Source organism: Pyxicephalus adspersus, chromosome Z, assembly GCF_032062135.1.
Source record: "Pyxicephalus adspersus chromosome Z, UCB_Pads_2.0, whole genome shotgun sequence".
Taxonomy (NCBI): domain Eukaryota; kingdom Metazoa; phylum Chordata; class Amphibia; order Anura; family Pyxicephalidae; genus Pyxicephalus; species Pyxicephalus adspersus.
The window spans coordinates 89360581-89383448 of record NC_092871.1 but is presented as its reverse complement, the minus strand read 5'-3'; the positions used below and the strand labels follow the sequence as shown (position 1 = coordinate 89383448).

The window sequence follows — 22868 nt, the reverse complement described above, 5'->3', positions numbered from 1 at the left end:
AACCTTTATGGGCTCTATCTATAGAACAAGAAATCAGAAATTCCCTCAGCCATTCCCTTGTGGAAATCTTCCATGGTTTTCAATTAAGGTAACTGGTTCCCAGCAGGGAATGTTTGAGTGAATGTCTGCTTCCCTCTTTTATAAATAAATGTGGCGTTGCAGTGAATTAGCACACATTGCATGCAGAGATGGAGCAAGCTGCATGCCATGGCAGTGCTGTGCAGAGATATCTCTGGGTTGCAGAGCGTTTTGCAGGTGCCATTCACAATGAGTGCAGCAAAGCACGTAGTGTGGGAACTTTCTACCACAGTGCAATGGTTTATTTGGCCCTAAGTTTACACAGAATTACCATACATGATACCAGGGCCAGCCAATCAAAATGACATGAAAAGATTGGGAGAGGATGCAAGCACCATTGATGGAGTAATATTGATGAGCACATTGGGAGGTCAGCGTGCCACAATGTACAAATATGCTGAGCATGCACATTATAGTCAGAGCTCCCATGCATTTTATTCTACTTGCACCATGTTCCTTTATAGGCATTGCATTGCCCATTACCCCCTTTGCCCCTTTCTCCACCTATTGATGAATTGCTAAATCTGCTTTTTGCATTCTATTTGTTGACAACATCACTGTAACCCCTTTTCCCCCATTTATTGGACAAGGCCAAGGAGTTGCCAAATGTTTACCGGCCTATGTTTGTTGACAACGCTGCAATCACAATGAGCGCAAGCTATTCCTTCTGTATCTTTAGGAGGAAGTTCAATGTTCTCATGGCTGAAAGAGGAAGCTGTGGTCAGCATAAGTACATCGAAAGATTCAAGCATTGACGTACGGCTGTTCCCACATGAGGTGGGGCGTATTTCTAGTTAGATCTTCTTGCTTTTGCCTCTCAGAAGATGACGATGCTTGGTTTCCTTCCTGTTGCAGCAGTATCAGCGTATATAAGGACTCCGATCTATAATTATCTGGGTACAGATGCAGCACATGTGTCAAGCAGATTCTCACCGCTGTTTTGTACAAAAAACCTTCGGCCCTTGTTATTATAAATCACTGATGTGATCAACCGCTAAAGCTGTCACACCTGTACACCCCTTTATTCTGCAACAATGAGCACATTTATTGAACAATAACGTTGTCATTGCTTAAGATAACAACTATTACATGTTTCAGTTCAGACTAATGCAAAAGCTGGTAACATTGAACTGAATGGGTCTTTGTTCTTTACCCTTTATGTGACCGGCAATAGGGGCCACACCATTGCCATGCATGGTATTGGGCTCTATGAGCGGTGTCCAGGGCTGCTTTGCTGCCCCTGCCGGCTCCATAAACTAAGTGGTGCTGCTTTCAAATGCCTAAAACTGCTTGTGCAAGCATTTAAAAGTGTATGCAAGCTTTTACTTTAATAAAAAAAATGAAAAATTAAACTTTCCAGCTGGAAAACGTCTGGCAATGGCACTTTGGTATCACTCCTGGGTACCCAGGGTTTGGCAGTCGGTACCTGGGAGCAGTAAACACTACTAGTCTTAAGAATCTATTTATAAAAGAGGGAATCTTACATTCCCTTTAACATACCCTGGTAGGATTCAGTTACTGTCATTGAAACACATGGACCTGGAAGATTCCCATGAGGCAATGTTTGAAGGAATGTCTATTTTCCTTTTTTATCAATAGAGTGATATTGTCTCGCAATTTCTTTCATTTTTTATGGAATTGATAGACAGAGAAGTACCAAGATTTAGGAAATATTATTTTATAGATAATTTTCTAAAAAAGAAGAATATTTTATTTCAGAAGATCCTGCCTGGAATAAAGCATTGTAAAGCCATTCACAAACATAAATCAAAACAAAATTAGGAACAAAGAAAATAAATAAAAAGTTAAAAAAGAAATCATTAGAAAAATAATAGATATGGGGAAAGTGAAAGAAGAAGTTAATTTGGTCTGATTAGGATAAAGTTTTAAACAGGAACAAATTTTGATTCACGTTATATAGAGATCAAAGCAGACTGATCAGATACAGGTGAATGAAACAGACGGGATTCACAAGATTTAAGGTAACAATGCCTGAGATATGAACGATAAGAACATGCGATCCTAATAGAAAATAATTTGCAGAACATTGACTCAGAAAATGTAACGTCTATCTGCTGAAATTTCTGCAAAGGTTTGCAGCCATGAAAATAGAGAACATGGAAGATTTGGTGGGATTAAACCTGAACGTCATCCCTATTCTTGTGTAGGCATCTCACCCCCCCCCCAGTACTGGATAGATTCTAGGAAATGAAAGTTGGCTCCTGTAATAAAAATGGACAACACAATCTGTTTTTCTGTTGTTTAATTCCCATGTGGCCCCAAATACCAACTGATGGGACACCTACCTTGGTATAATAGGTAGGCTTGTTTAACAAATGGGACATAATGCCCTGAAAATTCACTTTGCTGCAGTCAGATCAGTGCAAGATGAATTCTGATTGGTTGCTATTAACACTGCTTAAGGATCCATTTACATTTTGACTGTTGTGCAGCAACATACATTGTGATACACCCAATCTCTGAATTGGTTTTCAATGCATCCAAATGTGCTGGGAATTTGCCCCTTTTCTTGGGTTGAGATGCAATCACAATACAAGTGCCTTGCCTTTGCTGCGGCACAACACAAATGGACTTTACCTGTGGTACCTGGGGGTTTCAGTCTAGTAGGAGGCTTTGGGCTGCTCCATCTGTGTTTGCCAAATCTCAGGCAGAAGGATCTTTTTCCTGCAATGTGGAAAAAAGATGCTGATCTCACACATGAGATCGCCATTCATCACTCATCGAGGAAACATCACCTGATATCACACCTGTGCAATGCAAGACCAGGTGACATAGCCAGAAGAAGGACAAAGATGGCGGCACCCAGCGCCATGAGGATTCTAGGATGGTGCCGGACCCATTGAAGAAAAGCTCTGGAGGAATCGAAAGATCCATGGAAGTAAAGGTAAGTGTGATTGTTGTATTTTTCCTGACAGTTCCGCTTGAGGAATTGTTTTAGAAAAGCTCCATAATTGAGGATATTTGTAGCTTTATGAAACCAAAATGGATTAAAGCACAAAAGACCCATCTGTAATCCAGATTATATTCGAAAGGAACACCGGAATTACAAAGCAGCAGACAGACACAGTTCCTAAAATATACACTAATAATCTTGGATTAAACACGCAGTTTGTTCCTATCAACGAGATTTAATTCACCAGGCTTTGGGAGAGATACAGACATCACATGCGGAGAGATGTTTGATGAGGACGATGGTTTATATCAGTGTTTCTGACCATTTTTAACATGGGGGAACCTTTGAAATACCATTTAGGTATAGGGAACCTCTTCTATAATTATTATACCCACAGATCACAGTATATTAGTATGGTGGTCAGTGGGAAGATTTCCTCTTACATTGCTGACCAGTGGGAAGAATGTCACCCTTACAGATAACCGAAACCATCATTGGGGTCCCTTACACTGACCTGAGGGTGCACATTTCTCATTGTTCATGGAACCCCCAGCAACCTCTGAGGGAAGCCCGGTTGGGAACACTAGTTTAAAGAGTAAAAACAAGTAATGTGCCACCTGCAGAATATAATGCTCATGTTGCAGCTTTTCTTGCCAACATATAATACCAATGGCCACAATTGATCCGGGCCCTCACATATACCATGCCTATGCCAATGTGCTTTCTTGTGCATTGCACCAAATTCATAATGAATGTGCTACCTCAGTGCAAGGCATGGTAATGCGTGATTTAATGCAAGGGACTGCAAAACTAGGAAAAGCTTCTTAATGTGATCCATGTCATCCAAGCAGGGGCCGACATACCATCATTAGAGCTTCCCGAGGGATGTTTGGGATATAGAGAGCCATTTATATGGAGGTGGTAGTGTCAGATAGGTGCTTGGACCCTGTACAACTAGCTTATTAACATGGACTTATCTCTTTTCAATATAACTAACAATTGATACATAGGGAAAAATAGGAGGTAGAAGAATTGAATAGGGGGTCCAAAAATTGGTGCACAAGAACCTCTCCATGTTCTTTGTTAGGAGCACATCCATTCATGGCATGGCATCCTCTTGGCATGGTGTTTCCAGCCTCTACTCTTCTGGAAGGGTTTTCCATAAGCTTCCAAATATATTATTAGGAATTTAAATACAGCCCAATCTTTTGAATCCAAGGAACAAGTTTGGGAAAAATAACACATGATGACACAAGGGGTGTCAAATTATTAATGTATAGTGAGCTTAGCACTCCGGCCTTTGCAGCGCTGGTTCCCAGGTTGGAATCTCGGCCAGGACTCTATCTGCATGGAGTTTGTAGGTTCTCCCCATGTTTGTCTGGGTTTCCTCTTGTACTCCGGTTTCCTCCCACATTCCAAAAACATGCCGTTAGGTTATTTGGCTTCCCCCAAAATTGGCCTTAGACTGTAATAATGACATATGACTGTGAGGGGACATTAGATTGTGAGCTCCTATGAGGGACAACTAGTCACATGACTATGGACTTTGTACAGCGCTGCGTAATATGTCAGTGCTATATAAATACTGTGTAATAATATTATTAACAGATGTGACATCAATATAGTATTATACAGAAGTAAAAATACAAGGAATAAAAGGGGGCTTTGCAGGTATCAAAACTCTTACACTAAAGAAAACAAATGATCCAATAAAATGCAATAAAAACATTAATTTATTTCACAATAGCATCCAAAGAGCTATATCAATATCCGAATTGTACAGCGCTGAGTAATATGTCAGCACTATATAAATACTGTATAATGATAACAATAAAAATAATAATATTGTGTAGTTTTATATATGCAGAGGGGCAATGTTGGGCTACATAGGCAATACAGGTAAAAATAAAAATGTAAGTAATCATTTTTTCAATGACCACAGTCATTGGCTCTATTGATAACTTTGTTCCCTGTCATCCCACTTTAAATTCTACCATCATTTTAATTTATACATTTCCTATGGTGACAGCTGTGCACTTTGACAATTGGCCTCTAGGTGTTGGAACAAGTCATTATTTTATTAGGAATGGAAATGAGAGATTTTGTGAATGAATTTCAGAGGAATTGACAGGAGGAAAATATATCAATAAATCTCCATAATGGTGGCCATTGAAAAATTGCTCATATTATTTTTGTTTTTACCCATATTGCCCATGTAGCCCAATGCTGCCCCTATGTATATATACAACCGCACACTAAAGACAAGACTTGGTATAGGGGAAAGTGCAGAAAACAGAATTTTATTTCCATTATTTTAGGTAAGAAAGTGATCCATGAATTTTACATTCTTCAGATTATGATGACACGGGTCGTGCTCTGATTCAGCTTACTGGAGATGTCTCGGTGTTTTCTAACAGACGCATCTTGTGCATCCTAATCCCTGTGTAGGCTAGACATTAGAGCAGACATTAATCCATGCCTGCACCCGAACCGAATAAAGAATTTCCAAAGCAGAGCTCTATATGTTTAACGCATGCCTAGTGCCTAAAATAATGACATATAGGGGGAAGGCACCAAGGAAATACAATCGTAGGGAAAAAGATCAAAAAGTGGTGCATTTCCTTTATTAAATGATTGGCACATTCAAAATAAAATAAAATAATCCATGTGATATATGAATCTAGATATGGCTTCTTGGTTTTGCACCAATTGTGGACATTATCCATGATTGGGTATGGAATGCTTCCATAATACTTAATGTGAGCACTGCCATCTACATGCTGGAAAATGTTCCCTTCTGCAAAGTAGGAAAGAAAAGAACAAGATGTTCTCTAGGACAAAAGTCATTGTATATTATGCTGTTGGCAAATATAAAAAATAAAAAATTGCAGGCGTGGCATGCTGGCAAATGGACAGAAAATAATGGCAAGGAACTAAAGAAACAATATGCATGGTGAGAAGGAACACCTCATATACTGAAAAAGGACAAATAATGGGGGACAGATAAGGATTGTTACCCAATTCACTGACAGTAAACTCTCTGAACTTTTTTTTAGGTTTTGTGGAATTGGTGGATTTAATGTTCAGAAAATATAATTTGTAGTCTATCCTGATATTTACTATATAGACAAAAGTATGTGAACCCTTTAATGATTGAGCAGTGAAGGGTTCCGGCAATCCCCCATCATACAAGGACATTGTATTTCAATATTTTTATTAAATTTTTTTAAAACAACAATGAGAAAAGACATACAATGTTACAAACAGATACATATAAAATCTCAAAGTATGATTCTCTCCTCTTCTCTATCAAACTTTAACACAAAGTGTTTCATTCCTTATTAAACATCCCCTAAGTCTCTTAAAGTCAAATCTTATAAACTAGATGAGATTTTTAAAACTTTTTCAATAAAAAAAACCTTTTTTTTTCCATATTGTGTGGAATATTATCTACCAAATGTGTTATTTATTTTACACCCATAAAACCCTCCAAAAAGAAAACCCCATTCCCCATTATAATTTCCATGATAAGACGAGGTTTAGTATCAATACATCCTTCCCTTACAATATAGAAATCTACAAATCATTACTATTTCATTATACCTTTCATATCAATATTTATTGCAGTATTTGTAATTGACCCAAAATTTGAGTATTTATTGCTCTTCTTACAACTTAAATATCCAATTTATGTTTAGTCAAACCTCTTACTGCTCTCATAACTACTATACCTAAATGACTTTTATATTCCTAAATGTTAATGTTACTATGTTAAGCAAACCAGTGAAGATAATCCATACTAACTTTACCCCACATATAATTACAAACAATGAAATGAACATACAACATGGCCTCTAATAAGTAAATGCTGTAATGACTTCCTAACTTTCCCATACAAACATTATGCAACATATAGTAACAGACAATAAAATTAACATACAATATAACTTCTAATATTTAGGTGTGGTGAAGACTTCCTAACTTTCAGTACACATCTGCCCTTACGGGTTTTATCTATTTGACTTCTGTTTAGGAGGTCCATGCTTCCCAAATATCATCAAACCTGCTCAAAGCATTTTTAAACATACCAGTAAGTTTGTCATTAACCATAACCCAATTCATGTTCAAATTTATGGGTTGCATGGCTATTGTACTGGTTTTCCACGCTTTGGCAAGAGTAATTCTGCTAGCCAAAAGTATGAATTTAATTACCTTTATCTTTGATTTGGGAAATGCCAAATTCAGCTTTCCGAACACAGCTGCCTCAACAATGCCTTGAACCTCTTGACCCAAAACTCCAGAAATCAGTTTAAACACCTCAACACAAAATTGTTTGGCTACTGGACAAAGCCACCAAATATACAGCGTAGAGCCACCAGAATCACAACCCCGAAAACATTGTGAAGATATTGAGGAAGGGAATCTGCCAATCTCACAGGTAACATATAACACCTCAATAATACTTTGTAGTTCTAATGCAGAATTCAGGGATCTGTGATAATGAAAATGCCAGTTTACTCCATTCTTCCAAATCCCTAATTATTCCTAACTCATGTTCCCATTCAATCATTTATCTTCTTGTTTGTGTTCAGCCAGGATTGTATTGATGACGGAGACCTGACCTTTTGTATTACCATTACCAGATGCTGAGATTATCAATGTCCTGGCACATTACTAGTTTTGGTGATTACAAATGATTTAGTTGTCCCTAATGCAAATATTCCTTGGTTGGCATGTTTTCTCACTAAATATTCCCAGGAAGCTACGGTCCCTCCGTCTATCATATCTTTCTGAAGCCTTATGAAATCCACCATCCAAAATGCTCTGGGTTCAATCCCGGCAAAAATTTCGGGTACTTCCAGAGTGGTGTTACGTATATAAGCTTTGGGAAATTACGAAGCCTATCCCAATGAGTGCTTTGATGAAGGACAATCTATCGTTTCCCTCGTTTTTTTTCCTTGTCTACATAAGTGATTGGATTGAACCATGGGAGCCATCAAGAGCCTCTAAGTCAACCTATTGGGGATGGGACGTATTTAAAGAGAATTGCGCTATTTGTGCGGCAATGTAATATTGTTTAATATTAGGAATACCCAATCCCCACATTGTTTAGGGGCGTACAGAGTGGACTGCCAATTCTACGTTTTACCCAGCCAGATAAAATGAATGATTCTGGATTGTAAAGTGAAATATCTTTTGGAGGTAACCGTATCGGCAGGGTAGGGAACAGATATAATAGTCTGGGTAGGAGATTCACTTTAAGTAGCAATCCTTCCTAAGCAGCGTTAATGATCTGCAAACATTTATTTATATAATGCTTTATTATTGTCCTTGTAAAGAGAGTTGTAGGAGGTAATCCTTACATAGCCATCATCCCATAATAAATAAAATGAATGATTCCTCTATTATCCTTACTAGAAGGTGATTATGGCCTGAGCTAGGGGTTGGATTGCAAAGGGGATAAAGGGCACCCCCGTCCGGAACCTTTTCTAATTGGAATAGAATTTGGGAGAAAGCCCCCTAAGGATATCCTAGCTTGTGGTGTATTGTAAAGCGAACATAAAAGATTAATAAACAATGGACCCAATCCCATCGATGACAGGACCTCGAACAAAAAAAGACCCCGAAATGCTGTCTAAAGCCTTCTGAAGGTCGATGGGACGCTGCTTGTCTACAAGGGCCCCAGCCACTTGAGGTCTATCGCTCGTCTTGTTTGGTCGGGGGTCTATATTGCATAAACACTAAGTGACCCCATGAATGTAGGACCCCATAAATCACCCCATCCTTACTGCCAGTCGCCATATTCTAGGGTCACAGCTGATTGGCTTATAGTTAGCAATCTCTGATAACTGATATTTGCTCTGTTTGCAATACACTAAAGGAGCGACCTGCTCGTACAAAGTTGTAATATTCTACCATTGTGCTAGCAGATTAAAATATTTATATTAGACATTAGAAAATCCGGGCCCGGAGTGCTTCTCATGTTTAGATGTTTAATGGTTTTCTCTAATTCTTCCTGCATGAACGGCTCTCCACATGTTCAGGCTCTGATTTCACCCTATTAAGGAGGGAATATCTTTTAATTAGGTATTGCTGTTCCATATTGATTCATATAATACTCTTCAAACGCTCGCAATATACTTTTCAGGATTTTGCATTAGTTTGCCATCTTTAGATTTAATTTTAGCATACAAAGACATTGTAGACCATTGTGCTCCTCCAGCCTGCTGGACCCTGTTTTGCCCACCCCGGGGTACAAAGCCCCCTCAATAAAGACATGGGATTACCAGTTTGGAGGAACTCTAATGTCCTGCACAGAGCCCTGATCTCATCCTACTGAACACCTTTGGGATGAATAGGAATGGTGAGCCAGGTCTTCTCCCTAAGTGGTAGCAAAGAGGCTGCAGAAGATCTACATATAAAAGGCATAACCTGAGAAAAGACCTTCATGGCAGGCTCGCCAGATATTATATGAAAGCTGTGTAATATATTCTGTATGGGAAGTGTTATTATGATATACTACAATGTAATAAACATGCCAACATGGCAAAACCTTGTTATTCATCCTCAGCAGAAACAATTAATGTGCTTTGCAGAAATGGTTTACCCGTGCTGCCATCTGGTGGTGTAATACCGAACTGCACACAGAAAATAAAGGCTAAACCAAAATGATGGTTGTTATTTTATAAATGTTAATTATTGGGCTTGTGAGGGGATGTAATAAGGGTCAGGAGTGTAATGGGGGGCTGGGGGTGTGGGGGTGTAATAAGGGTCAGGAGTGTAATGGGGGGCTGGGGGTGTATGGGGGGCTGGGGATTAAATGTGGGGCAGGAGTGGATTCTTCAAGATTGAAATTAGGTTTTCATATGACTTTAGCTGTGCAGCAGATCTGTGACACATTATAAGGGATTGAGGCCTTTTCTGCATGTTGTACATGGAAATCCCCATTCATGAATTAATGGCACCTCTGTGAAACAAATGCCCTCTGTTACCCCTAGGGCAGAACCACAATGCCCCAGGACTTTCCCTGCGTCTCCCCCCTTGGTAACCTGGAAATATCTCCATTCAACATGGTATTGCCATTTCTAAAGGAAGACCCTCACCTACTTTATATCTACAAATATCAATCCCCTGTACATAAATCTGAGGGGTGAATGATCCCTGAAATATGGAGTGCTGGGTGAATTTGATAACTGCATTTTTGCAAACTTTTTTTTGGAAATCATTTTGCCAATATACAGCTCAATTCCCTAAATATAACGATGCTCTCACCGAAATTGCTGGGGTGAAGGGTTCAGGGTAAACAATTCTGTAGGAACATGACCCAAGTGATTTTTTTTAAATCTCTGTATTTGGACATTCCAAGTAGGGTCCAATTTTGCATTGGTAGGACATCAGATACTCGTATAGTTATATGTGATATATTGGAGTGCTTGCTGGCTAGTCTGCTGGTAGCCATGCATCAGGCGGCACCCTTAGGGGTCCGATAGGACATTCACCGGGCCTCTAGGAAGGCACATAGATGGTGGGGGGTAAGTGATGCAGCAATAGTATTGTGCCCACTCACCAGCTGTAAATTCCAAATGCGGGTGCTGCAGGCTGTGATTACCAGATGGTGGAAGGACAGGATCATTGGGTGGCCCTGGCTCTTACTTGGTGCCGGCTATATGTGCATAGCTATGTGCTGGCTTCTTGTATATGTGACCCTAATGTGAAGGTAGATGGGTGGGCAGGGAGCAGAGTCAATGTCCTGGGCACTTCATGGGCACTGTATGTGGACCAAGGTAGGTGCTGGGCAGTAAGGTTGGCCCGAAAAAGGAGGAGGGAAGTGAATTTGATCTGAAGGAGGAGATGAGCAGCAAATTGGATCTGATGGTTTATATGGGGTTTAGGAAGATGGTGGACAGCAAGTCTGATCATAAGAAGATGAACGGAACTGATGAAAGTGGTGGGCAGTGAATTGAATCTGATGATGGTGGTGGGCAGTGAATTGGATCTGATGATGGTGGTGGGCAGTGAATTGGATCTGATGATGGTGGTGGGCAGTGAATTGGATCTGATGATGGTGGTGGGGAGTGAATTGGATCTGATAATGGTGGTGGGCAGTGAATTGGATCTGATGATGGTGGTGGGGAGTTGATGATGGTGGTGGCAGTGAATTGGATCTGATGATGGTGATGGGGGAGTGATTTGGATCTGATGATGGTGATGGGGAGTGAATTGGATCTGATGATGGTGATGGGCAGTGATTTGGATCTGATGATGGTGGTGGGGAGTGATTTGGATCTCATGATGGTGGTGGGCAGTGATTTGGTTCTGATGATGGTGATGGGGGAGTGAATTGGATCTGATGATGGTGATGGGGAGTGAACTGGATCTGATGATGGTGATGGGGGAGTGAACTGGATCTGATGATGGTGGTGGCAATTAATTGGATCTGATGATGTGGACATATGGTGGATCCCGTACACCTCTTTAAGCTGATGATAATCTATGAAATTACCTTTGAGCAGAAGAAAGTGAGCAGTGAATTGGATGATGAGAGGGCTGCGGTCCCTGCATTTCAGGCCCATTTTCATGCAAAAATAAGCTTGTATTGGTTTTTTAGGCGTTCGCTCAGTTGAATCAGTTTAATAAAAGTTCAAGGAAGATGGACAAACAAACCTAACAGCTACATAGAGCTTCTTAACATTGTAAAAGCCTAAAGACTGCTCAAAAAACGGAACCATTCCTATTCATTCTTTTCAAGGCTTTTGTAAGCTTCTACAGGCTGTAAATACACTGACAGAAGACTGGACAAAGGAGATCCGAACACCCCGTAAAGATTTATGGCCTCGAGCAGTGAATTGGAGAAGGTAGGGAGCACATAGGTTGGTGGTTAGTAAATCGGAGCCAAGGGAGGTGTGCGGTGAACGTAAGCTGATAACTATTATTATTATTATTATTATTATTATTATTAATAATAATAATAATAATAATAAACAGTATTTATATAGCACCAACATATTACGTAGCGCTGTACATTAAATAGGGGTTACAAATGACAGACAGATACAGACAGTGACACAGGAGGAGAGGATCCTGCCCTGAAGAGCTTACAATCTAGGAGGCGAGGGAAGTTAAGCTACGTACACACGTCAGATTTTTTTGGAAAGGATCGTGAAAGATCCTTTCCAACGACAAAAATTGGAAGTGTGTACGCAGCTTAACACACAATAGGAGAGGAGATGATGGGCAGTGAATTATAGCTGGTGATGACAATAGGCGGTGAATATGAAATGATGATACCAGTGGGTAGTGAATTTAAGCTATAGAAGGTGTCGGGTGGTATATTTAGAGCAATAAAGGTGAATAAGCCTTATGAAGCAGTACTATGCAATGTCGATATGTAAGGACACATTTCCTGCATTTCACCTATGAACATATCAGAACCATCTTATAAACCAGGACAGCTTATATTCACTACCCACAGGGAAAAGTGCTGGGCCTGTTCTTGGTGAATGAGAAGGATCAATGGGGATTGGTTATCTTGCAGGAAGACCGGATGAGAGGGAATGATAAAAAAGACGACTCTGGAATTTAGGGTGAGTTTATATGGTTGTGTTTGTCTTTAACCCCCCTAGCGGTTTAACTCCGTACGTATTTCCATGCAAAAAGCGGTACAATTTTTTGCATGGAAAGTTATTTTACATTGTAGGCCTATATTTTTTAGGCATAACTCATCGAAATATGTCCAATAGTTAATAAATTTAATAATAAACTTTAAAAAAACACAAAAATCTGTTAAAAAAAATATTTAAACATGTAATATAACTATATATTAGCATATATATTATATATACAAAATAATTATATATATTATATGAATATTTCTTTGTATTTGACCATTTTGTATTGAATCCAATACAAAATGATTTGAATTTACCGCTGATTCTCCCGCCCGCAGTGACGCATGCACCAACGTCACCGGGAAACCCCAGAAACCATTTCTGCACTTTGCTGGCTGGAGATTGGAGGAGGATGACGTGTCCCTAGGACCTGCGGGGACCAGAAGGACACCAGGGGATGCCGATGGAACAAGGTAAGTGGGTTTTATCATGTTTTTAGGTACCCCAAGTGTGACGATTTTTGCATGGAAAATCCTTGCACCCTTGCACTCGGGAATACCGCTAGGGGGGTTAAATGCACAGAAAACTTGGGATCTTCAGGATATAATCCATACACTTTCACTCTTTTTATTATCCCGGTAACAGATCCAAGTATTGGACATTAGGACTTATTCTACAAGAACGTTTCCCCGGAGTTTAACCTGAGGGTTTTAAAGCCCATGTTTGAAATTCCCATGCATTCCAATGGGTTAATCTACACCACGACATGTATCTATAACATCGCTTGCAACAATTAAAAATTAAAACGCAGGGTAAATGCCGGAAAACGTGGGTAATAGCTTCCATTGATTTCAATGGGAATAGGAACGTTTACATGCATTTTTAAAACATCTGTGTAGACCCAGCCTAACATAAAAATCATTTCACAAGCCATGCAATTGATTTGTCATTACCCTCAATAAGAATCCTTATCCTGGTGTGTTAGCTTTGTGAATTGAGTGCTTTTATTTATGAGAAGCTGCACATGGTGCATTCCTCGCCTGCTAACTGGCTGTCCCTAGGGGCGGGGCTTTTATTGTCAGTCTAACCATTTCCAAGGAAACGGAAAACAGCCTGGAGGCCAACGACAGCCGGAGTAAGGTGACCCGGGATGAGATCACTGTCGGCCATGGATTCTGTGCGGGACGTAGTGTGAGAACGGTCATAGGCAAAGGACGGCAGACGCAGATCTCCAGTAGACGGTAGGGTGGTGCGTTGTCTGCTCGCTCTGTGTATTTACATTAACCTTTACTGTACCTTAGAGACAATCCCAGAGATGGCAGAAATAGTGCCGCCTATTTACTAAAAGAGTGCAGCATGTTCACATTGCAAAATGAATTTTCACTCATCTTAGTGAATGAATTGCAACAAAATATTCATTTACTTTGCAAAGGATAGCCAATCCCAGGCGTGGGGAAAATACAGGACATTGGCTTGCACGTGATTGGATGATTGAAGTCAGCATACACTAAGCTAATGCTAGCCATGCATTATGAGATATTTATTGGTTTGAGGAAAAGGATCACTCATTATTTCAGGAGATTACATTAGGGATTTCTTTTTTTTGCAAATTTTCTGTTGGCTTAGTAAAAGGGGTGACAACCTGTGTTCTGTAAAGTTGGCCCCGTAGTCATCAGGAATGAATGCAGTGCAATGTTCATCCTTCCCTCTCCATAGAATGGACAGCACTCATGTGTTGCTACTGTCACTGGAAATGATCACTGGCATTCATTTCCAGCCATTATACCTCCAGGTTTGTGCACAGTTTACAAATTCAGCAATAGTGCAGCGCCACACACAGACGTGAATATTACCAAAACACTAAGCAGCTAATTCAATGCATTTAATATTTTTAATACATCTGTGCAGCAAAGGACCAGAACACAGCCCCAGACGTGCAGCTAGGACTTTCATTCCCCGACACTTTTATTATTATTATTATTATTATTACTATTCTGGTGTATTAGATGCCTGGGACTTCCAGATATGTGTTGGGGTTTCAGCCACCAGCTGCAGTGTCCCCAGTTAGTGACATGGCACCCATGGGGGACTTATTGGATGCAATTGGGAACACGTGGACATCCAACACATGGCAGCGTGTTTTGAGTATAAGGTTACCCTCATATATGACATTATAGGTCAGGCAACAATCTAAGTCACATCTCCTAAATCAGGCGACTGTTCTCTTTTATTTGTGTTGGACACTTAGTAAATATGAGCACCGTAATTGTATTTATCCCATGTAAGGCCCCAGAGGTGCCAAATGCAACTGGGGCTGCAAGGTGTTTGGTGAAACGTATGATGTCACAATGCACCTTAAGTTCTTCCTGGATTGCTTCTTCCCATGTCCTCATTCCTCTCTCCATTTACTAATAATCCGGAATGTTCATGCTGAACAGAAGCTTTGTACTCCTGCAACCATTCCTGTACACCCAAAATATGGGGGTGTAACCCCTTCATGTCCACCCGTAAATTCAGCACTGGAGGATGTGGTATATATTTTCATTTTCCTTCATTTTCAGAACAATAAACTTGGGGCAAAAAAAAACGTTTAACCTCAGAGATAAAAAATGTCTAAAAAATCTATTTCAAGAGATTGTTAGGTGAAGGGAAGGAAAACAAAAAGCTTACAAATCGACATATTCCCTAACTGAATGGCATTTAGTTTGCTACAGCTGTGATTTGTTCCATGTTTTTAATTTACATTTGCAGTGCAGCTGATCTTCTGCAGCCTGTTAGCATCTTTTTGGTTCTAGATTATTAATATTATTTATATAGCGCCAACATATTATGCAGCACTGTACAAAGTCTATAGTCATATCACTAACTGTCCCTCAAGGGAGCTCACAATCTAATTTCCCTACCATAGTCATTATGTCATAATATGTCATTATTACAGTCTAAGGTCAATTTTGGGGGAAGCCAATTAACCTATCTGCAAGTTTTTGGGATGTGGGAGGAACCCACGGTACAAGAGGAAACCCACACAAACACAGGGAGAACCTACAAACTCCATGCAGATAGTGTCCTGGCTGGGACTCAAACCTAGGACCTAGCGCTGCAAAAGCCAGAGTGCTAACCACTGAGCCACCGTGCTGCCCAGATTGAATGATTTCACTTTTTAATGTACACACCCAACATAATCCACAATATGATGTAGGTTCCATAGCTTTCATGTTACCTGTACTTCAATGTAATTCTGAGGGTTTGGTTTAAAGATTTTAGGCTAACTGAACAAGAGCATCAGGTTAGCAGCAGCAAGTGGTGCTTACAGAGCAAGGTAGTCCAGACAAGTAATGGGGGGGATACAAAATGAAGACAATGGGCATGTAGGCCAGTTTGTGTATAACTTTTGTGTTTTATAGCAGTCTGACTAATCAAAGTAATTGGGTCTGTGTCTACAGATAGCTTTCTGTGTAACTGCCTTATGGCCAAGATGTTGACATAACACCATCCACTACTTGGACATTCCTCCAAATGGTGACATGTAGGATAAGGTTACGGTTCTCATACAAGGATATTTCAGACCTTTGTACATTTCCATCCTTAGAGAAGGCTGTTTTCTGTTCCGCTATGACTAAGCTCTGCTGCTATAAACGTTCCTACAAACTTGGCTGGAATTGCCACAGACACACTCCTAGCTGAGGCTGTTATGGTCACTAATTGAGGAACAATTCCATAATAATGTCTGTGGTTTTGGCACAGGATGTCCAACAAGATAGGTGTGATTGACTTTGAAGGTTTAGACCTGGTCACCATTCCAATTAATCTCAAAGGTTGGTTGAGGTCAGAGCTCTGTACAAGACACTCGAGTTCTTCCAAACCAAAATATTGCAGACACCTGACCACCACTTCTATATGAAATAGTTGGACCTTTCATTAGAAAACCTTGAGCATTAATGTAAAGTTACCCTCCCCATTCTCCACATGGCCATTAGTATGGAGTTCGCTAACCTTTATGGCCATAACATTCACTCTCTTGAGTTGGCCTTCAACAAAATTTTGAGTTGGTGAGGTCAGGTACTGATGGTGGGGATTCGCCCCCATTGGTAAGGTCAGGTACTCATGGTGGGGATTTGCCCCCATTGGTAAGGTCAGGTACTCATGGTGGGGATTTTCCCCCTATTGGTGAAGTCAGGTACTGATGGTGGGGATTTGCCCCCATTGGTGAGATCAGATACTGTTGATGGGGATTTTCCCCCTATTGGTGAGGTCAGGTACTGATGGTTGGGATTTGCCCCCTATTGGTGAGGTCAGGTACTGATGGTGGTTATTTGCCCCCCATTGGTGAGGTCAAGTACTGATGTTGGATAAGAAGACCTGGCTCACCATTCCAATTCATCCCAATGGTGTTCAGTAGGGATGAGGTCAGGGCTCTGTGCAGAACACTTGAGTTCTTCTACACCAAACTGGTGACCCCATGTCTTTATGGAGCTGGCTTTGTACCCCGGGGCACAGTCATGGGGGAACAGAAAAGGGTCTTCACCAAACTGTGACCACAAGGCTGGAAGAACACAATTGTCTGCAATGTCGTTGTATGATGGAGGATTACCAGGACCCCTTCACTGGGGACACCTGAACCCCATCATATGGATGGAGGTCAACATTCTTTTGGCTATATAAGTGTTGTTAAACTATTAACCATACGCTCACCATAAAACAACATTTTTGTTCTGTAGATGCTGATATATGATACAAAATGGACAAGTATGAGAAGATATTAAAAATTGGCAGAGGAGCGACAGCTGAAGTTTTTCTGATGAGGAATAAAGAGTCCAAAAAAACATATGCTGTGAAGAAGATTAAAGTAGATGCATGTAAACGTAGCAGGACGAAAGAATCTATACTTAACGAGGCCGTTATTATGGGCAAACTTATCCATCCAAATGTTGTTGTGTGTCATGAATACTTCTCCGACCTGGAGGATGAATACGTTTTTATTGTTCAAGATTACTGTGATGGAGGGACGTTGGACGACCACATCAAGCAAAGGAAAGGCGTTAACTTTCCAGAAGACACCATTATGGATTGGTTTATTCAGCTGACGATGGCTGTTCAGTATATCCATTCCTTGAAAATTCTTCATAGAGATATCAAAACTTCAAATGTTTTCCTTACCAAAAACGGTATGATTCGGCTTGGGGATTTTGGGATCTCCAAGGTTATGTCCAACACTATGGATATGGCCAGCACATGTGTGGGAACTCCCTATTATATCAGTCCAGAGATGTGTCAAGACATTCCGTACAGTTCCAAATCAGATATCTGGGCTCTCGGATGCGTACTTTACGAAATGTGTGCCTTGAAACCGGCATTCAATGCAACAAACTTATTAAGCCTGTTTTACAAAATTGTAAAAGAGAATTATACCCCCCTGGCGGATTGCTACTCCAACGACTTACATCTTTTGGTTAAATCCATTCTGGACAAATGCCCAGAGTCCAGACCCAGTGCAAATTGCATTCTAAACTTGGCTTTTGTGCAGCAACATTTAAAACAGTTTATACAGAAGCATGAATTTCATTTGTATAAGCAACACATGGAGAAAAAGGAAAATGGAGACGTCAATTTATCCGAAAAGCGGAGCAAAACTTCCATGGCATATGGTGCTTGCAAAGAAGACTTCAGGTCTAAATCTGCTCCTCCGTGCTCTCACAGTTTGATTGTTGGCGATTTGTGGGATTCGGAACAATTATCTGATACTGGGGATGAATCCGACTACTCTGAGGACTTTGATAAAGACAGTCTATCTTCTGTAGAGGAAAAGCTGGATGAGGAAACTTGTCTGAGACGTCAGAATGAGGATATTCCTGAGGAACTTGGTAAGCAATAATTGTGTGAGTATTTTAAATGTAATTAGTCCTTTTTGCATTCCTGATTTTGCATACACTACTTATGAGAAATAAAATGAGGGCACCCTGTAGAAGAGGACATTTACAGCCTACCTCCAAGCAAAGATGTTCCCAAAGAACCTAAATACCTAAAGATTTTTTCTTTATTTACTCAGCTTAGCTTGCTGTGTCCCATAATTGCCCCCCATTCATGGAGGTCATACCATTGCTGTCTCCTGGATACTGAGGGAAAGTGGTCACATCACCCAGGCCCATGTGGACACCAACACTTCCCATCTTCCCACCAAGAGGGTATAAAAGTTGGCTTAAAGTTAGTTTAAATGCATTTCATGTATTGCATGAATTTTACTCCTAAAACTTTTACTTTGAGGTTCAATAAGCTGTCTGAGGACAATATTATCAGCCATTCCAGCAGCCAATTTAACACATAACATATTGTTAGATAAATAAAGATTAATGAGACATAAAGGCTGTAGTAAAAAAAAAATAGGATCTCAGCTGTCCCAAATTGACAATGGGTACCAGAAGCTTTATACATGGCTGAGCTGTACAAGGTCCCAGGTACATCCAAGGTTTTTCAAATGTATGAATACCAAAAACTGTGTTTTGTATTGAAGAGGTAAAATCACATTTTTTTGCTGTGTACGGTACAAAAATTCTATCCAAAACTGAGAGGAACCTCTGAGTTCCCTTCACGGACGGACGTCAGTTCAATGGACGATGTTTTGGGGACAACTCATTTTGGATTTTTTATTACTTTAATTCTAGGTGACAGCAGTCAATCTGTATTTGATATAAAGTCTATCCCTTTCACAAGTAAAAAAAATGCCTTACACTTTATATTTATTTTATATTTTAAGGTTCTGCTGATGATGAAGGGTCGGAATATCCCGATGATTTTGAAGAGGTTGAAGGAAACACTCTGGAAATGATGGTCAATCACGCTCGGTCAGCAATGGATGTATCTGCTGATAATGAAAGCTTCCAAGACGATCAAGAAGATGAGGGCATCCATACTTTGTCGGAGACACTGAAGACGCTCTGCCGGCAGTGTATAGGTATGGAAGAAACGTCTAGTGACAGATTACCAAGACAGTATATATTTAAAAGATGTCTCCAAAGTAATAGAGTGCGAACAAATCTAACCATACTAATATAAAATACACATTTCTGGACACTGCCTTTGTTCCTTGAAACAACAAGTACAACCAATGTTATATAAGCATGGTGGCCCAGTGGTCGGCTCTCTGGTCTTTACAGCGCTGGATCCCAGGTTGGAATCCCAGCCAGGACACTATCTGCATGGAGTTTGTAGGTTCTCTGCATGTCAGATTCCTTCTGGTATTTCAGTTTCCTCCCAGATTCCAAAAACATGTAGTTCGATTTTTTTGCTTGGACTGTGGTAATGACATATAACTATGGGAGGGACATTAGATTGTGAGCTCCTTTGAAGGACAGCTGGTCACATGACTATGGACTTTATATATATATATGTTGGCGCTATATAAATATTGTATATTACTTATAAGATTCAGAGCTGCCACCATCGGGGGACAAGGGGTACTTCTGTATTAGGCCCGATCAAAGGACTTTGACTTTTGCAATTCTGGAAATCTAAACATGGGTGAGGAGGGGAGGGGGGTGCAGGAATGGGGTGCAGAAATTTCAGATGGCAGAGGGAGGTTAACTTTTCCTAAGCATGTTGTCCTATCTGAGACAGCTTTTTCACAGTTGGCTTTCTCTCCTGGAGCTTCTTCATCTTATATGTCCACGTCTCTCTAGTTTGCCCGGTTTAAACCTCTTGACTTTAGTCTGGTGGATGATGTCCCTTTGTGACATCATTGTTACCCTAGGTTGGAGAACCGTCCCATGCTCCCTCATACACATTAGAGGAAGGGCTCTGATATTGCTGGAAGTTGGCAAAGCTTGGATGGGTGAGTATACCCTTAGTAGACAAGTTGGAGGGTCTCGATAGATCAGCAGCTAATAGATTCCTATTACGCAGTATAAAAACCCATGTTATTTTGTTGCTGCTGCATGAACTGGTTATTTGTGTTGTCCATAGATGATGTTGGTCCAAGCTTGTACAGTGAACTCTCCTGCCAATTCTTAAAAGGCTTGACACCAGAAGATCTTCAGCCTCAGTTTGAACACAAGATGGGTCCGGACAGACTCGAGACGTGCTACTTCCTCTTCAATATAGACCAAGATGCTTCCAGAAACACATCAGACTGATTACTTTTTTCCAGACTTGTAATGTTGAAAAGCTCCTCACCAAGAACCGTTCTCTTCAATGCAAGAAATATATTTGTACTGCATTACTAAAGTCATCTGTAGAAGAATGCTCTATGTTTACCCAGCCGATACAAAGCTCAAATTTTAATATTAAAAATGTCTTTTTGTAGATCTGTTCATTTTACCTTGTGTTTATTATGGGAGCCTCTTACATCTATTCTTCTTCAATCAGGTAAACAAGTCTTAAAGCTTAGCTCTGGGTAAGTGTCCCAAATACAGTTTACTGAACCAACTCCCTCCAGCTAATCCTACATGTGTTCTAAATATCCTGAAGCTGTCATGCAAAGTTTAGGAAAGAAAACTCAGGATCTGATGTGTCCATCAGATCCTGTGTTTTCTTTCCTAAACTTTGCAGAAGGAAATGGACATTTTAGGGGGCCCAGACTGTTTCTTGAAAATTGGTTGTCCATCAGTAATGTCCCCGCATTGGCTTGAAGAGTCCTACAGCATGACAATGACAATGATGGCAAGAAGACCAGTCTTGGCATGTGTGGGCTGAAGTGTTGGATGATCTGTCTTCCTTCCTATACAGGGGGTCAGGTGGGTGTACAACAAGAGAAGCTTACCCAACTGGGGTTGGTGCCCACACAACACTGGGGTCACTTGTGAGGATGTGGCCCCTCGCCAAATAATGGCCCTGGTGGGGACAGGAAGGTTCTGTGTTTTTTAAATAGTAAGTAAGAAAATGGCCTCTTTAGCATGACGAGACTTCTTGTAGGGAATTTACATAAATTCCCCCCAATGTCTGACACTGATTAAAATTCAGCACTTCAAATATTATCAGTGGCAAAATATTTGTGGGTTTGCTTTGATAAACTTCCATTTTAAATCTCCCGGGAACATTTCATCTGGGTGATTTGGCTAGGCCATCTATTCCCATTCTGAGCTATGGTGGCCTTACCATTGTGCTTTATTGTGCTGAAAGATCCATTTCTGCCTAAACGTTTCACCAGATTCACATTAAGCACACTTTGATATGATGGAAAATTCATAGTTAACCCAATGGCTGCAAGCTGTGCAATTTCTGAAGAGCCAAAGCCACCCCAAACCATACACATTGCTTCACAAATGATATTGGGTTCTTCTTCGAGATTCTGTCTTCAGTTTGCACCAAACATGTCTTATTACTGTGACCAAATAACTCTTTGGGCATTATTTATTAAAGCTCTCCAAGGCTGGAGAGAATACAATTCCTCGGTGAAGCTGGGTGATCCAGCAAACCTGGAATGGATTTCATCATAGATTTTTTGCTATTTGTTAGCAAATGTTTTTAATTCTGGACCAGATCCATTCCAGGTTTGCTGGATCACCTAGATTCACTGATGAAAGTGTATTCTCTCCAGCCTTTATTAAATCAGGCCCTTTGACTCAGATTCATCAGTTCATTGCTCAAAATGTTGCCATTATGTTCAATGCAATAATGTTATCTTGCTCTGATGCTTTTTTTGGACAGCAGGGGCTTTTTCCTGGCAAACCTCCCACGCAGGGTTATTCAGGGCAATCTCTTTTTAATTGCAGATGCATGCACTGACTGTCTCATGAGTTATTTAGCAACTCTTGAAATTGTTGGGCTGGCCAGTCTGAGACAAATTAGAAGTCATTTGCAATTCAGGTCACTTTCAGATAATTTTCCTTGCAGTGGATTATGGATTTTATTATCTTTATAAATTCTAGATTGGCGGGCATCCACAACTTTCTCTCTGACGGCCTTGAAGAACTCCTTTGATCTTGGAATGATGACACCACATTATTAGCAGATCCCCTGACCCGGAGCTTTTCATACGTTCCACCCACCACTCCCTAGGGAGGTTCTAATCATTAAAGCTTAATTTGGAACACTTGATTCTAATTTCATGAATTTAAGGTGTTTATAAATGTTGGGGTGTACCTAGTTCACGTGCTTGTATAACAACACTATCAATGGAACAATTACCAGACCGAAGGGAGCACATAAGAGTTAGGATCTACAAACAGGTTAAGCATGGTCAAAGTTTAGGAAATTACATCTTTACCTTAGTTTGCTTCATCCTTTTTTCCATCAAAATCAATAGAATTGAATATAAAAGCATTGGTTAAGGCGTA

General features: G+C 40.4%; 1 protein-coding gene across 2 annotated transcripts; it reads left to right on the top strand.

The window, feature by feature from the left end:
• Positions 1-785: 785 nt before the first annotated feature.
• On the top strand, positions 786-20895 carry LOC140343014 (uncharacterized). 2 transcript variants are annotated; one of them, XM_072429455.1, is made up of 4 exons: positions 786-2983; positions 17319-18461; positions 19352-19549; positions 20557-20895. In XM_072429455.1, the coding sequence occupies exons 2-4, from the start codon at positions 17339-17341 to the stop codon at positions 20724-20726; spliced, it is 1491 nt and encodes a 496-aa protein (XP_072285556.1). In that variant the 5' UTR covers positions 786-2983; positions 17319-17338; the 3' UTR covers positions 20727-20895. The 2 variants fall into 2 exon arrangements, with proteins under 2 accessions (XP_072285556.1, XP_072285555.1); XM_072429454.1 differs by lacking the exon at positions 786-2983 and adding an exon at positions 13319-13841.
• Positions 20896-22868: the final 1973 nt, after the last annotated feature.

Excerpts from the sequence above, each read along its gene's own strand:
- LOC140343014 (XM_072429455.1), top strand. The coding sequence starts at position 17,339 with ATGGACAAGTATGAGAAGATATTAAAAATTGGCAGAGGAGCGACAGCT. Across the intron at positions 18,462-19,351 it reads GGATATTCCTGAGGAACTTG|GTTCTGCTGATGATGAAGGG; the intron begins GTAAGCAATAAT and ends TTATATTTTAAG. Across the intron at positions 19,550-20,556 it reads GCTCTGCCGGCAGTGTATAG|ATGATGTTGGTCCAAGCTTG; the intron begins GTATGGAAGAAA and ends TGTTGTCCATAG.